Source organism: Chlorocebus sabaeus, chromosome 10, assembly GCF_047675955.1.
Source record: "Chlorocebus sabaeus isolate Y175 chromosome 10, mChlSab1.0.hap1, whole genome shotgun sequence".
NCBI classification, from domain to species: Eukaryota; Metazoa; Chordata; class Mammalia; order Primates; family Cercopithecidae; genus Chlorocebus; species Chlorocebus sabaeus.
Genome location: NC_132913.1, coordinates 13,612,817 through 13,624,825, shown reverse-complemented (window position 1 = coordinate 13,624,825; position 12,009 = coordinate 13,612,817). Strand labels below are relative to the sequence as shown.

Here is a 12,009-nt window from a genome sequence, read left to right as displayed (position 1 = left end):
AGAAGAGGTGATCAGTTCTTGCCTGGGGTGAGGAACCTAGAATATAGGTTTACAGGATCTGAGTTGGGTATTGAAGAATTTAGCCTGACAGAAGAGAAGGGATCCGGGCACCAGGAACAGGAGGAGTCAAGGCTAAGACGTCAAAGCTTATGGTTTGCTCAGAGGCAGCGTGTGGACTGGCAAGGCCAGAGTGAGGGTTCAGATCAGGAAAGGGGCCTCCAGGCAGGCCACTCAGACTGGGGAGGAACCCAGACATGGTAAAGAAAGAGGCTCTGTTCAGTAAGGCCTGAGGAGTTCCTGAGGATTTGTTAGCAGAGACAGAAGTGACAGAATCAGATGTGTGGCTAGGGGACTTGGGAGAACTGCAGCTAATGGTCATTTAGCTGAGATATGATGCAAGAGCAGATGTGGCAGGAGCGTTAGGAAGAGAAAGGCAATGGTAGCTTTGAGGGCCATTCTGAGCCTGATGAGACATGGTCTCTTATTCAGGCTGAGGGACATGGTCCTGGGTTACTGGGTGAGTATGATTCTGTTAAGGGTTAAGGAACACATCAGCAAGAAAGTCTGTAGAGAACGATGACTGAGGGCTGATCTCTAGACACCAGGATCATGACGTTCCGTGTGAAGTTGGAAAGTGGTGCAGGAGCTCAGGGGAAGGCTATGTGGCTGACCAGGATGAGGGCTGCTTTGAAGCTTTACTCTAAGAGCTCAAATGGTTCAACCATCTGTCCATGGAGAGGGCCGTGAGAGCACCACAGTGCTGCTCCCGGGACTGCCAAGTGGGCCTGTTGATGAAATGGAGCTTTCTGGTGGTGGCCTTTGTGGACTGTGCTCTGGTGCATGCTCCCCCATGCTAAAGTGGAACAGATCCCTCGCCTGTCCCTCCCCAGCCTGGAGAGCTTGTCTGTGGTCGATGCACCTACTCTGGCGGTAGAGTTCAATAAATCTCTTCTGATACTGTATTAGCTCGGCACGGCTAGGGACTTCATCAATCTTGCGGTGCAAAATTGCTATTTCTCGATTTCTTCGAGCCTAAATGCAAAAGGAAGGTAGAGACAGTACTATTTGGTAAAAGGCCTTACGTGTTCTCTAGAGAGCCAAAATACTGCCTGCACCCCGACCTGAGCCCAACCACAAGCCCTACAATGTAGGCACAAACTTCTGCCATCGGCATAAAGGTCCCCATCTCAGATTCGGATTGACTTTCCACTTTCCTAGGTGTGGGAGGAGGCGACTGTGAACTGAACCACAGAAGGCACCAAATAATGGACCAGGAGGGAAGACGCTGAATGGGAAGGGCTTCTATGGACAGAGCCCGCAGCTAGCCCCCCAGGCCCCCAAGGAGTCCAGAGTAGCCAGCTGCACCACTGCCAGGTGGGGACAGGCAACAACAGGAATGCTTCAGATGATGGGAAGCTACGCCACCTTGCTGCCTCCACATACATCCCAAATTCCTCATCCTGGTTGAAAAGCTCCCACAACCTACTCCTCAAATACTTTCCAGCATTTTCTCCTTTCCACGGACTCAGAAAACTGCCCTACTGACCAGATCTGGGAGGCATGGCACTGCTGTGTGGTGTAGCATGGTGCAAGGGCAGCTGCAGGGGGAACAAGCTGCTCATTTGTGCATGGCTCCTACTGAACATGTGTAGACTCTGGACCAAGTAGGCTCTCAGTGCTGCCTTTCTTCTGTGCCTGCATCCCTCTGTCCACCACACCCTCCCACTCTCCCGCCTGCTTCACCTGCAGCAGCAGATGTGAATCTCTACTTCACTGGTAAATAGGAGACTCCTGGTGGGAAACCCATACTCATGTCTGGTGACCTAATCCAAAACTGGGTCTCTGCAGCTCTAGGGAGAGGGAAGGATGTATTTCTCCCTTAGGCCAAGGCTATGCTCCCCATGGGTGCTCAGGCGCTCACTCCTGGTTTTCTTTCAGGAGTCTTAAGATACAACTCTTCAGTCTCTTACTGCATCTGTAACTTTTCTCTAGCTACTGACCCTTCTCATCAGCATTAAATACATTCCTATGTCCTCACTTCTTAAAAAGCCCTTCTTTAATCGCCATCACCTTTCAGCTACCAATCTCTCTCTTCCCTTTTATAGGGAAGAGAAATGTACTGAGAGCCATGCATATGGAAGCCTCTGTCCACGCCAGTCCTCCTTCAACCCACTGCGACTGGGCTCTCCCCAGTGCCCCACTGAACTGCTTTTGCCAAAGTCACTGCACACCTTCTCAGGGACACACCTAATGGACACTTCTCAGCTCCTAGCCTTCTTGATTTCTAGTGACACTTACCCTCCTCTCAGCTGAGCTCTCTGCTCGGCTCCCACGAGCCTCATGCACTTGTTTTCCCTTCTGGCTGCTCAGGCACATCCTCACTGGAGATCCCTCCTTTTGCTCTGCCTGTCCTCACCAGGTTGTTGTCTCAGGGCTTCTTCCACATTCCACAGCCCCAGTCCTCATCAACACTGCAGACACCCACATCTCCAGCCCATACTATTCTGGGAGTCAGATCTCACAACCAAGTACTCCTTGGACATTTCAATGTGGTTGAGTACCCCAACTTTGAAAAGCCCCAAACAGATCTCATTAACACTCCTATTTATACTCCTCCTCTCACCCTTAACCCTAGTCCATTCCTTCTCTTTTATGCTTCTTCTCTATGAATAACACAAATATTATCCACCCTTGTGTTTGAAATTCCTTGAGTCATCCTTGACTCCTCTTTTTATCTCAATGGACACTAAGTTCCATCAGCTACAGCCCTGCAATCTGTCCCATCAGTTCATTTCCATACAGCCACTGCCTAACTCAGACCCTTGCCCTCAGCAAGCCACTGGCTTTACTGAAGGTTTCCTCTGGCCAGTCTCAAGCTGCCCTTAGTAAGCAATTTGCACATAAACACCCTTGAACTTGATGTATATATAGACATGTCTTGGTTCTCAAATAGCCAGCATTTCCAGGAGATGGGTCATCCTATTAGTTCTGGGACCTGATGCAATGCTGAATACATACAAAGCACTCAGTCAAAAAGTTTCCAAATATGCAGCTGTACTGTCCCAATTTTATTTAATTCTATGCCTCTTTAAAGATTAGTAGAGACCGTAACAAGGACAAATTTGACTCACCTAAATTTAGCCATCTCAGCTCAGCAAAGTAAGTAGGTGCCAGAGAGAGGGGAAAGGGGATCTCACTGGCCTCTGCAGCCCTTTGGCCATTCCTACCAGAGCTCGGCCTTTCCCTCCCAGAGAACAGAAGGTTGGCTTGAACCAAAGTGTGACAGAAGGAACTTCTGGCTTTTGAGCTTCCATGAGCCAGACCCCAGCAATGTAGGGGATTTTAAACATAATTTTCACTCTGCATGAATTAAACTTTAGAGCTAATTTTGAAACCTATTTCCCCCATATTTGATGTCGCTCTCACAAACCACCGGTTATCCAAACAAAAAAAATAACCAGCTGAAATGGCACTTAATTTCAGAGAAACAGTAGCACAATTCTTGTTTAGTACTTGATGAGTACCAGGGAACTGGAATCCAGACTCTGGCACCTACCAGGTGCTTGACTCTGGGAAAGTCAATTTCTTCATAAAGAAAATGGGATGTAATATCCACTCTCCACCTGGGGTAAGGATTAACTCAAAGGAGTGGTTATGAAAGTAATATTCCAATGTGAGATGTTAATACCAACATCTTAAATCACTGAGTTACACTCCAGATAGAAAGAAGACTGGTGAACAGCAGCCTCATTACTTATCTTTTCTAATTCTTAGATATTGAGACTTTCTAGTTATGTCATAGGACATCTAAACCTAGTTAGAAGAATTTATGCGTATTTTTGTCCTTTTACTCACCTGTAGTAAACGTATCTTGTAAAGTTTCTCTTTCTCCATATTATACCGTCTGTCTAGGTCGTCCTAAAAATTGGAAAAGGCTGTAATTATCTGGGAATAGAAAACTTTCACTCTTTAATGGAGTCTTTGAAAGTTGAAAATGTTTTTATCATATCTCCCCCATCCCAAGACCTTAAATTTCTCTTCTTAAATGCCCAAATTTACTGTCTGGGTCCTGTCTCATATGAGACCCTTGATACCCTCTCATATCATGTTATAACAACTCCTCCTTCTGGGACCCAGCACGAATCCAGTATTCTTAAGTGAAGTAACCTCCAAACGTATATGCCCTTCCCCTGCAAAAACCTATGATGATGTAGAGACAAATCATTAGTTAAAGAATGTGTTGTTCTATGCCTGTGTTTGGAGATGATGCTAGTTTTCTATGTTTCTACTTAGAGCTGTGTTATCCAATGTGATAGCCCTAGCCACAGTGGACAGTGCAGAACAGAACATTTCCATCACTGCGAAAAATTATCTTGGACAGCATTGATACAGAAAATAGAAAGAAACTAGTCCCTCATTGAACCCAGCAAGGTAAGAGACATGGATGGTTTGTTGTCTCAGAGAAAGTTACAAAAGGGGTCAAAGGAGCCCCTCCTGCCTCAGCATTGGGAATATAAACACACACATACACACACACCCCCACCCACCCACCCAAGGGACTCAGCTGCAGGCAAAATCCAACAGACTTCACTGGAAGAGTGCTGAAGCTCATTCTCCTGGGAGATTATGAGGGTACAAAGGGAAGAGGAACCCTTAAAGAAGACAGATGCTTACAGTTTTCCTGCTTTTCCTTTCCTCCACTTCCTTTCCTATCTTTCTTCTGGAGGGTTTTGGAATGCGGGTAGCACTGGTTTAATTCAGAAGAGGGTGGCAAACTACAGCCTGTGAGCTAAATCCTACAACCTTTGGGCCAAATATGCCTTGTGGCCCATTTTTGTAAACAAAGTTTTATTGGAACACAGCCATGTCCATTCATTTACAGATCAACTATGGTCACTACAGCAGAGCTGGCTCACAAAGCCGAAAAGAGTTACTATGCAGACCTTTACAGAAACAGTTTGCTGAGTCTGGTATATGGTACAGCAGAGAGAGAAGGTTTTCCCCTCTGCGCCACCCAACCCCTCAGAGCCGGAGTGGTGACCAGCATATGCGGCCAACGCAGGCCTCTCCCCTTCCCAGCTGAGATACCAGCATGAAAACAAGATGCTTGTACACAGGACTGGGAGAAAACCCACCAGAAGGGTCACCTTCAGGGCCACTGCTGGGGAGACCCTGCCTCCATCTGAGGGCCAGCTGTATCAAACAGGACAATGCCCTGGAAAGCCTAGATGCAGAGTTTGCAATAGAGCACATTAAAGTAGGCATGAGAAGCCATCACAGGACAGTGGAAAGCTGGCCGCCTGCCCTCAGGAGATAATGCCAATCCCGAGCAGGCAGGTACTTACGTCATGAGTCATTGCAGAGGTCAAGGTACCAGGCGGCTCTCCACTGGAGAGGGTCTGAAACAATGAAAACATAATAAACACCTCTCCTGAGCATTTGGGAATAGGACAGAAGCCAAAGATCTAGATATAGGAAGGGGCATAAGCGTATAGCTGAGAAATGCGTTGATGTCCCCCAAGCATGTCTGAAGAGAGCAGAAAGGGAACTGCCCTTAGATGAGCCCCAGATTTTAAATTGTCATTAGGTGTCTGTCAGTTACACACTAACACGGTAAACTGTACAGCTCTTTTTGAATGTAAGAATCTCGCTAACAAGATGTGCTGAGAAGAGAAATGAGATCCTAAGGGTCTAATTCGTGCAAACTCAGAGGCTCAAAACTCAAGCTGATGATTTGAGCTTTAAAGGTTTAAAGTTTTAGAAACAATAGGAGAGGTGGGCTGTGTGACGATGAGCCTGGGACACCACCGCCTCCTAGGCTCTCCCATTCACCCATGCCAGTCCCCTCACAGATGTGAAGAGTTGTATGGCTCGGATGAAATAATGCAACCACTCAGGAGAGTGAAAAGGGCCCTGCAAGACCTTCGTCTCCCCGCTGGGCATGGCAGTGTCCTGTACAGCCATGGGCACAGTCCAGTGCAGGGTGCTGGGCCAGGCAGCAGGGCATGCGGTCTGGCACTGGGTGGCTGGATGCTCTTGTCCTCCCTAAGCTTCAAGTTCCCTGTTTCTTAAAATTTAATGAAAATTCATGTGAGCTCCTTGGAAGATCAAGTCCTCCGTTCCAAGAACCAGCTGTGCAAGTATGTTCCCTAAACCTAGAATGCTCCTGCAAGCTTAGGGTTCTTCCGTGAAATCCAACACTGCTCTCTCCTTCTTCATGTTTGTTGCTGCCTTTCGGGAGTGGGGCATTATCCTTGAGCAGGAAAGGAGGAAGGTGAAATGAGTAAACTGGCAGAAAATTTAAAGAATGGGTAAGCAGGAAATAGAGCTCAGACTTTTCCCAGAAACATCTCCCTAAACAGAGGGAGGCCAGAAGTGTGTAATCTGGTAATTCATGTCTGGGTTGCTGCCTTCTACATCCTCTGCTGCCTTTTACTCCCAGAGGAAAGAGAGAAGAGATGGATGCAAATCTAAGAAGGTCACAGAAGGAAAATAGTTGAGAAATGTGTATTTACAGGATGAGTTAGCACCAGCTGTCTGCTCGTTGGTCCTCTAGAACTATCTTTTCCCTGTGTAAGTCATAATAACACCTGACAGTCTCAAGGACTAATTCAGAGCCTTTACCTTTTCATCTCCATGTGGTGCTCTCTCAGCTTTCAGGTTTTCAATTTCTTGCTGTAGCCGTGTCATCTCCTCCTTTAAAAGTGACATGAACGTTTACAAAATTCAGACAAGCCAGTAATTAGATGCAATTATTCAACTATTTGGTCCACTAGTCTTATTTTCACATTTCATGAGTTTATTCTGTGAGGAAAAGCTAATGGGGTAGCTGCCCTGATCTCCAATTATCAGCGTGGGAAAGTTCTTTTCAGGAGGCTACAGGCAGCTCTTCCTCCATCAAAAGAGGCCTTTCTTTCTGAAGGGCTGGTGAGTATGTAGTAATCACTGGGCATTGAAATGAACAAGTGATCTAGAGCCTAGTTCCAATTAGTCTTGTCTGTTTCCTCTCTCCAGCAGGCCTCAACCTCATTCACCTGTCCATCTTCCAGCCTGGTGCTCTGCCTCATCAAGTACCTCTTCCCACTTGCTGTCCTCCCTGGCCCTTAAGTAAGATCTAGCTTTCTGATGGCTCCTGTGCTGAAGTGTCTTTTCCTCCCCTGGAGCTCACATAGAACTTGCCGGGCCTCATTTCCTATCTCACACTAGAGTCAGCTGAGCACGAATCACCCCCACGACCAGACTACAGATTTCCAGATGGTGGCAGCCAGGACTTATACATAGGACATAGACATCACAGGTTTTCAGGACAGCCCTAGTTTTGTATGATATTACTCTTTTCACAAAGGCCATCTGTCAACAAAATACATTTTTTCAAAAACTTCATACAACTTTTCTTTCAAATACCAAAGTTAGGTGGCATTGTTTGTTTTGGGGTTTGGCACAAAGTTACTTATTTGACTTACTTCTGGTGTCGTTGTAGGGTACCAACCATGGTGCTCTATTCGGCTTGTACAACTGACAACTGCTGGATGAATCTGTTTTGTTTTTTTTTTTTTTTTTGATGAACCTGCTTTTTAAACTGCACTGGATAGGATGCCACAACAAGACAATGGAGGTAAACCAAGAGATTCGGTAAGAGTCCTGGTTTATTTGCTGACACCAAACAACACTTACTCGACAATGTGCTTTAAATTCCTGTTCTTGACTTTTCAGATTTTCATTCATGGCTACAAGTGCTCTCAGGTTCTGTAGGATACTGAAGAGAAAAGACAAGAAAATGACATATGGCAGGCCATTATGATTTTATGAATCACAGCTAAAAGCAGGTCCGCAGCTAAAAAAGGACTCTTTTCAATTTCCTTTCTCAGCTCTAAGAGTGTCTCATGGATTCTGCACAAATGATAACGACTTCCATTTAACTGACATTATTATTCATTTATACACCCAAGACCATCATGCTGGATCCAAGAAAACATTACAGATTCCAGAATTCAAATGTCAACTATAGAAACATCAGTGAGTTTCAATAGGACCAGATATATTTAATGATACCAATTATTCAACTGTATCAGGGCATATACAGTACTGAAAACTATTTTTTTTTTTTTTTTTTTTTTTAAGACAGAGTCTCGCTCTGTCACCCAGGCTGGAGTGCAGTGGCCGGATCTCTGCTCACCGCAAGCTCCTCCTCCCGGGTTTACGCCATTCTCCTGCCTCAGCCTCCGGAGTAGCTGGGACTACAGGCGCCCGCCACCTCGCCCGGCTAGTTTTTTGTACTTTTTAGTAGAGACAGGGTTTCACCGTGTTAGCCAGGATGGTCTCGATCTCCTGACCTCGTGATCCGCCCGTCTCGGCCTCCCAAAGTGCTGGGATTACAGGCTTGAGCCACCGCGCCCGGCCTGAAAACTATTTTTAAAATCCATTCTGAAAAGGAAAACAAGCCACTTAAGGTCATTAAAAGCACAAATTTGACAATAAAAATATCAAATATCTGATCTGATACTGCTTTGCTCCATTTTATGAAACAAAGGTTTATAATTATAGAGTCAAATTACCTGTGGGGACTTTTTGGTAAAAATGTTCATCAGACAAGAACTGCTCATTCTGTGCCTGAAACTTTCTGATTTCAGTCTCATTCAAATAACCAGCTCCTGGGAGACTTTCTACCACCCAAACAGTCTGAGGCTAAAATGGTCAAATGTTAAGTGCTTTCTCTCCTCTAATGCTCTAATGACAATTCATTCTGCACGGAAGAACAAACAACTACAGCAGCTGCGTCTTGACAGAAAAGACTGCACCTTTTCTACCAAGGAGGCACGAGCTGTTTAAAAACTTGTAACGACAGTGAACTCTAGGGAAGGGAATTGGGTGGCTGGGGACAGGAGTGGGAGGAAGATTTTTCACCACATGTCCTTTTTTGTACTAGAAAGGTATGACCATTTTGAAAAACAGAGAAACAAAAAACTCTGCTGCTTCTGCACACAAGGGGTATTGGGAGAAAGGTGACTAACACAGGGCAGCCCAAGCACATCTCAGCATGACACAGTCACCACTTTCTGGATGAACAGTAAAATGATCTGACCTGCAGCGGCCAGACCAATAGCCTTTGGCTGCTTGGTTCTGTGTTTAAACAAATCCAGCCAACAAGTATCAGCAAAGTGACTTTCATCAAAGCAAAAATAAGTGCATGCTGAAACCTCTTACCTTGGATCAGCTTTGGATTCTATCTTCTCGAGGGCTGCTTGCTCTTTGTCCAGTTTCTCACTGTAAGTCTTCAGCTGCAAGAGAGAATGGAGACATGGTTGCTGGAGCCTTGGTAGCATAGCTGAACAACTTCCCCTTCTTTCTGTGAGGCAGATAATGACGTTTTTTAAACAAGAAACTTAAACTCGGATTTTAATGCATAAAGTAGGTAATTACATCATATAACAGAATATTTTTTAAAATATTTTTTAAAAAATGAAGTAGCTCTTTTACAATGATCTCTAGTATCTACTGTTTGGTGAAGAAAATACCAACTGTTTCTCCAAACCTACACCCTTTGTACTTTTTGAATTTTGTACCATGTGAATGTGTTACTTATTCAAAAATTAAAAAAAAAAGAAGTTTAAAAAAAGTTCCAAGATTTCTAGTTGAAAATAGTAGACTAAGCACAACTTGCAGCCACCCCTTCTTTTTTATTTTATTTATTTATTTATTTTTGAGACGGAGTCTCGCTGTCACCCAGGCTGCAGTGCGATGGCACGATCTCGGCTCACTGCAAGCTCCGCCTCCCGGGTTCGCGCCATTCTCCTGCCTCAGCCTCCTGAGTAGCTGGGATTACAGGCGCCCACCACCACACCCGGCTCATTCTTTGTATTTTTAGTAGAGATGGGGTTTCACCATGTTAGCCAGGATGGTCTCGATCTCCTGACCTCGTGATCCACCTGCCTCAGCCTCCCAAAGTGCTGGGATTACAGGTGTGAGCCACAGTGCCTGGCCACAGCCACCCCTTCTTGCCCTAAGACCCCCAACCATCCAGACTATTACATTAGAACACAAGAGTTTAACCTCACAGGTCAAAAAAGGTGGTTAAGAGACAGGAATGGCCTGAGGAGGAAGCTATGTGGAGTTAGCAGATGTAGGAAGGACTGGCGTGTAGTGTTGGGGATCCGCATTAGGAACAGCCACATAGGCTAGGCAATGAAACCTGAATATCTTAAATCCAAGAGCTGGTGCTTAAGTCTCAGAGGCAGGGCAGAGTCCCGCATAGTTGGTGATACCCAGCAGAAATGGGGAGTTCCCTGACCCAGAACATCAGTTACTACCCGCTGACCCCAGCAAACAGTAGGTAGATCCCTTCCAGAATAAACACAGGAAGTGGGCTGCATAAAATGGATGGATCTGCAGAGGTGGTAATCCGAAATTTTAAAATTAAAGATGAGCATATAACCAAGGATCATCAAACAGCTGAAGACAGACATAACCTTAAAAAAGATGTATCAATTCAACAAGCCAATTAGGATCTTAAGTAATGGTTATAGAGCAAGCAAAACTAGATACAATTAATGTACTTAGACATAAAAGAATACTGCATGAAAACAATCAACCTCACACACAGGAAATTAGAATTGTGATGGTTGAAATTACAGAGCGGAGGGGACAGCCAGTCTCCTGGCCTTCCTGAAGCAGTCATGCAGCCCCCCCCACGGGTGTCAGGCACCACTGCTGTCTGCGACCTTCCATGCCCTGCTCTGCTGTTCCCAGACTCACTGGAAAGACACAAGTCCTCCCTGCTTTTCAGTGCCACCAGGTTATCCTGGAAGCGCAGGTTTTGCTAAAGAAGTAAAATCTGGGAAGCCTGGAGTGAAAGGGTTCAGAGCGCTCATTCTGCTCACTACTCACCTTGATAGGTAAGGAGAACCAGGCCCAGAAGCGAAAGACATTACTTACTCACAGGCTGACCAAATCAAGCTTCTTCAGAAGTTGCTCAGTACTAGGTTTTATACAGCTTTCCCATTTTTCCAGATGGGAATTAGTCTGATTATCCTATTAGACAGTAAACTACCAAAGAGGGCTCTGATGCCAAGCTGCCTGTATTTGAATCCTGACCCCCGCTGCATGGCCTTTGGCAAGTTATTTAGCCTCTCTGCCTTAGCTTTCCCATCTGCAAAAAAGAATGATGACTGCAGGAATGATAGGCCCAGAGCAATGTTGGCTGCTGTTTTCATTTGAGGACAGTCTTATTACTGACTTAAATCACACCCTCCACCTTTCTATAACATGAAAAGGGCTCAACAAATACTTGATTTAGTGTTTAGTATAAAAAGCCCCTTTTTAAGTCACTGATAGTTGATATCCTAAGGCATATAAATGTCTTAGAAAATTGATATCAAGATATTTTGCCTTTAATCTCTTCCAGATTGTTACACAAAGACAGATCCAAGAACTGGCAAACATCATGCCAGGGGCTCTGCAGCATTAAAAGTAATATCACAGAGGGTTCCCAACCCGCAGAGCTTGCCATCAAATCCATAAGGAACGCAGTCACAGAGCAGTGTAAAGGAAGCTGATCTGTCCAAAGGCAAGGCAGGCGTCTTTATGAACAATGAGAAAAAAATTATTCTAATTGCCATTCTTGTGCCTGCTCTTTTGAAACATTCTGACAGTAACTGAAGAGGTTAGTCCAGACCAGAATTGAAAAGCTTTGTCAGGTTTACATCAAGGTAGAAAATTAAGTGCTACATATTGCTACAGAAATAAGAATTTTAAATTGGTAAATGTCATGTGAATTCTAGAAAAGTAGGGAGACTAGGCTGGCTTCAGAGACATCTTTGAAGATCCTAGCTTCCAAATCATCCAGGAAGTACTAGGTAGGGACCTTGCAGCCAGGTCCTTCCATAGTACAGCTATAGTCCAAGCACCAAATTCAGAAGGAAGAGAGCTTTTCAAGTCTGGATGAGGATAGTTCTCTGTGGAAACCAAGCGACAGAAATATCTACACACTGCTCATGATAGAGGTGGCAGCAG

The 12,009-nt window shown here is 45.1% G+C and overlaps 1 protein-coding gene across 3 annotated transcripts in view; it reads right to left on the bottom strand.

Moving 5' to 3' along the window:
• Positions 1 to 12,009, bottom strand: part of CCDC93 (CCC complex scaffolding subunit CCDC93) — an 87,925-nt gene that overhangs the window by 14,472 nt on the left and 61,444 nt on the right. For all 3 annotated transcript variants that reach the window (XM_007964744.3, XM_007964745.3, XM_007964746.3), the window contains exons 14-19: positions 9,205 to 9,278; positions 7,675 to 7,756; positions 6,625 to 6,696; positions 5,346 to 5,399; positions 3,856 to 3,918; positions 924 to 1,032 (exon numbers count right to left, since the gene is read on the bottom strand). In XM_007964744.3, the coding sequence (XP_007962935.2) occupies positions 924 to 1,032; positions 3,856 to 3,918; positions 5,346 to 5,399; positions 6,625 to 6,696; positions 7,675 to 7,756; positions 9,205 to 9,278 (454 nt within the window). The remainder of the gene's footprint in view (positions 1 to 923; positions 1,033 to 3,855; positions 3,919 to 5,345; positions 5,400 to 6,624; positions 6,697 to 7,674; positions 7,757 to 9,204; positions 9,279 to 12,009) is intronic.